Source organism: Lupinus angustifolius, chromosome LG19 (genome assembly GCF_001865875.1).
Source record: "Lupinus angustifolius cultivar Tanjil chromosome LG19, LupAngTanjil_v1.0, whole genome shotgun sequence".
Taxonomy (NCBI): domain Eukaryota; kingdom Viridiplantae; phylum Streptophyta; class Magnoliopsida; order Fabales; family Fabaceae; genus Lupinus; species Lupinus angustifolius.
This window is the reverse complement of record NC_032027.1, coordinates 2,336,070-2,339,959: the sequence shown is the minus strand read 5'-3', so window position 1 is coordinate 2,339,959 and position 3,890 is coordinate 2,336,070. Positions and strand designations below refer to the sequence as shown.

At 33.2% G+C, this 3,890-nt stretch overlaps 1 protein-coding gene across 1 annotated transcript; it reads left to right on the top strand.

Moving 5' to 3' along the window:
- LOC109333706 (heavy metal-associated isoprenylated plant protein 6-like) lies at positions 1,061 to 3,317 on the top strand. Its single transcript, XM_019569258.1, has 5 exons — positions 1,061 to 1,165; positions 1,297 to 1,444; positions 1,650 to 1,879; positions 2,032 to 2,110; positions 2,484 to 3,317. The coding sequence occupies exons 1-5, from the start codon at positions 1,157 to 1,159 to the stop codon at positions 3,014 to 3,016; spliced, it is 999 nt and encodes a 332-aa protein (XP_019424803.1). The 5' UTR covers positions 1,061 to 1,156; the 3' UTR covers positions 3,017 to 3,317.

The window sequence follows — 3,890 nt, the reverse complement described above, 5'->3', positions numbered from 1 at the left end:
ATATGCAGTTCGGTTTGGTTTCAACGGTTCCTAAATTTCTAAAACCATAAACCAAACATAAACGGTTCATTAAAAAAATAACCGAACTGAACCGCGAAACCAAACAAAACCACATTTTGCGGTTTGGTTCGGTTCGGTTCTATCAGTTTCGCGGTTTAAACCGAAACCGCTTACACCCATATGTTATGTCTAGATGTTTTTTTTGTTAAACATAATAAATAACTCCCACCAACGTCATAAGTAAATTAATTGAGGATTACCAAATATCAGGGTGAAGTATTTGATGTCTCGTAAATCTTAATTGTGAGTTACTCTATTCAATTCATCAATAAAATATTAAATCAGTGTACATTTACATTCAAATTAAACAACACATAATTTTTAGATAGCATATGCATTAAAGTAAATAATTTTTTTAAATGTTGGCAACCAAATTGACTAGTGTTATTGTGGAGCAAATTACTGTTTTACTCCCTCCTGTTATCCCAAATAAATAAATATTATATCATCTCAAATATTATATATTTAAAACCAACCGACGTTTGTCAAGTAATATAAATTCTTAGATCTTTTAATATTATATTTAATTAAAAATAAAATATTCTATCCATGTGAGTAATGTTTATTAGAAATAACAAACATTGAAGTATACACACATGCTATGAGAGATGTTAGTTCCTTATTTATAGGATGTTATTGGCTATAATAAAAAAAATACTTCAGTTAGGATGAGAATCACATATTCTTCTTCATATCTTATCTTATTTTGTATCCCAAACTAATTACAAAATCTCGTTCATTTAAATAGAGAAATTATAAAAACAAAATTAATATTTTTAATATTACTTTATAAAGTTTAATTGGTTAAGGTTATGGGATAAACAAATTTTGTAATAGACTATCAATGTCCCCACATACATAGTTATATAGCGAAGATAAATCTATTATCTTAAATCATGTTACATACCTTCATAATAAAAAAATAATAATAAAACAATATAACATATGGACATGTTATGTTTCAACCCCATCCACATTCACATCTTTACCCATCTTTCCCTATATAAACCTCCCATTGCTACCTTTTCTGATTCCATTTTTCAACTTCACATAAACTACAACAAAACCATAATCTTAACCACTAAACTCACATTACATGGGAGAGGTTAGTTTCAACTTTCAATTTTATGTCCCACTTTTCCTCTAACCCCTCATTGCACACATTACAGTATATTCCAAAACCTTCATCGTTCTACGAATTTCAATTTCCTCTCACCAACGTTCTTTCTTTTGCAGAAAAAAGAGCAACAGAAGAACGAGACGGAGAAGAAACCCGGTGGAGGAGATAAGAAAAACGACGCATCTGCCTCTGTCGTTTTGAAGCTTGAATTGCATTGCGGAGGATGTGTCAAGAAAATCAAAAAAGCCGTTCGCCATTTCGAAGGTATCATTCCCTTTTCACAGATTTTTTTTTGTACTACTAATGATATCCTCAGTTTTTGAACTAATCATATCAGATGTGTGGCTGTCCTCCCAACAAGTATAACTCGGAGGAATGGAACATTTGACTTTTGTTATAGTTTTAGTTGAGAATGAAATAAGCCTTTGCCAAACAAGGCCTTAATTGATTGAAATTTTTTTTTTTATAGGTGTGGAGGACGTTAAGGCTGATATTTCCGCTAGTAAACTAATCGTTATTGGAAAAGTGGACCCCGCTCAGGTACGTGATAATCTGGCGGCGAAAACGAAGAAGAAGGTTGATCTCGTTTCGCCTCAGCCGAAGAAAGATGCTGGCACCGGCGGCGAGAAACCGCCGGAGAAGAAGGCGGAAGAGGAGAAGACCGTAGAGAAAAGGACGGAAGCGAAAACACAAAAACAGGTAGCATTCATGAAATAGATAGAACATTTCACTGCAATTGATTCATAAACAAGTCAATTGATTTTCTCGTGTTCATTGAGTTATTTAGCGTTTTAACTTCTTTGGAAGTTTCAGTTAATTTGACTAAATTTGTTTGTGATTGATTGTTTCAGAGAACGGTGGTTTTGAAGACCAGATTGCACTGTGACGGTTGCATTCAAAAAATTCGGAAGATTATCCTCAACTTCAAAGGTTAGTCATTAGCCTTGTCTTAAAATGCTGTTATTGTAGTATAAGCAAAAGTATCCCCTCACATGTAAGAATCCTTTCCTTTCTGGGTTTCTCCCCGGAATCGAGTCCAGCTTTTGGTCATACCTTGTTGGTATTATGTTGTGTTTAGCGAAATTATGAAAAATTACAAGGTTTGTGGAGATTCCTAAAACTGCAATGCTTGCAATTTTCAATTATTTTGGTAAATCTTCAATTAAGTTAAAACGGCAATTTGTTTGTTTAAACACCATCTGATCTTATTAATTACTTATATTAGAGTACAGACTACATAATGAGTATTAATTAATTAATGATTTTTTTAATGAATTATTAATTGAGATGAAACGTTAAGCAGGAGCTGAATCGTTGAACATTGATGGAGGTAAGGATTTGATAACGGTTCAAGGAACAATGAACGTTAAAGATTTGTTACCATACCTTAGCGAGAAGCTGAAACGTAATGTTGAGGTGATCCCACCTAAGAAGGAAAAAGACAAAGACAAAGACATAGAAGGTGAAAAGAAAGTGAAAAAGAACAAAGACAAGGAGATTGTTGGTGACAATAATAAACAAAATGGAAAGAAAGAGGAAAGTGCAGTTAAGGTAGAGGTTAACAAAATGGAACACCATGGGTACGGATACGGGTATGGATATCCATCAGCTCCCATTTACGCGTACCCGTACGGACATGGTGAAAGTAGTGCTAGTACCGGGTATGCAATGGAGGTTCAGCCATCAGGGTATGATGGTAATTATCACGTGGATCAAGGATACAATCAACAACGTTATGGTTATGTTGAACAACCACCAATGTATATGCATACTCAAAATTATCCCCCTCCGCAGATGTTCAGTGATGAGAATCCTAATGCTTGTTCAATTATGTGAAGAGAAACAGAAGAAGAGTCTTAGCCTCTGCTGAATTTTTTTAATTTTGAAATTATTACACGTGTTGTGTACTATGTACATTACAATTTTATTTTATGGAAATTTAGGTAGGTAGTTCAATGTGATGATTAGTATAAGGTTTTTAAAATTTGGTAGATTGAAGAAGAGCATGGTGGTACTGGAGAATCCAGGTTTGATGAATAAAAAATATGGAGTAGTTGTTATTTTTTGTTTGTTCTATTTTGTATTATAGAATAACTGATATGAATAATTTAGAGCCACTTTGAAGTTAACATGATTAAAAGATCGTGTTCTACGTAGATACTAATGGTTTTAGCTCTTGGCTTTTCAACATTCAACCAACTTTTCAGCTTTCAAGGATCTTTTTAACTAGCCGTGTCAAATGCACTTTATGCATTTACTCCTATTTGAAGCTCGTCCAGTTCCCCATTTTTGGTAGACAATTTAGGATTTTTGTCAAGATTTTGACAAAAAACACTAATCCAAAAAGCCCAGAGTTAATGATGAGCATAATAATATAATTGTCTTATATTAGTTTTTCGACAAAAAGTAACCTTATATATCAGAAAAACATGGACATTGAAATAGTGATGACAATGAATGGAACGTTTGTATATCAATCTCAACTCAATCCAAATTAATGTGGAAAACTCTTTCGGATTGAATTTAGGTTTATCCAATTTTAATTTTCAGGTTTGGTTCGGGGATGGTACCATTAATTTAATTTTGCTGAGTTTGGATTCTGAATTTCAAGTTCAAAGTTGGGTAAGTACAAACTCAATGTCAATCCCCCTGCTTACGGAAACCACCAAAAGAGAAAGGTCCAACGTGAAAGTATAATAATATAATTAAT

Coding starts and splice junctions, on each gene's coding strand:
- LOC109333706 (XM_019569258.1), top strand. Junction 1,445..1,649: donor AGCCGTTCGCCATTTCGAAG/GTATCATTCCCT, acceptor TTTTTTTTATAG/GTGTGGAGGACGTTAAGGCT. Junction 1,880..2,031: donor AAGCGAAAACACAAAAACAG/GTAGCATTCATG, acceptor TGATTGTTTCAG/AGAACGGTGGTTTTGAAGAC.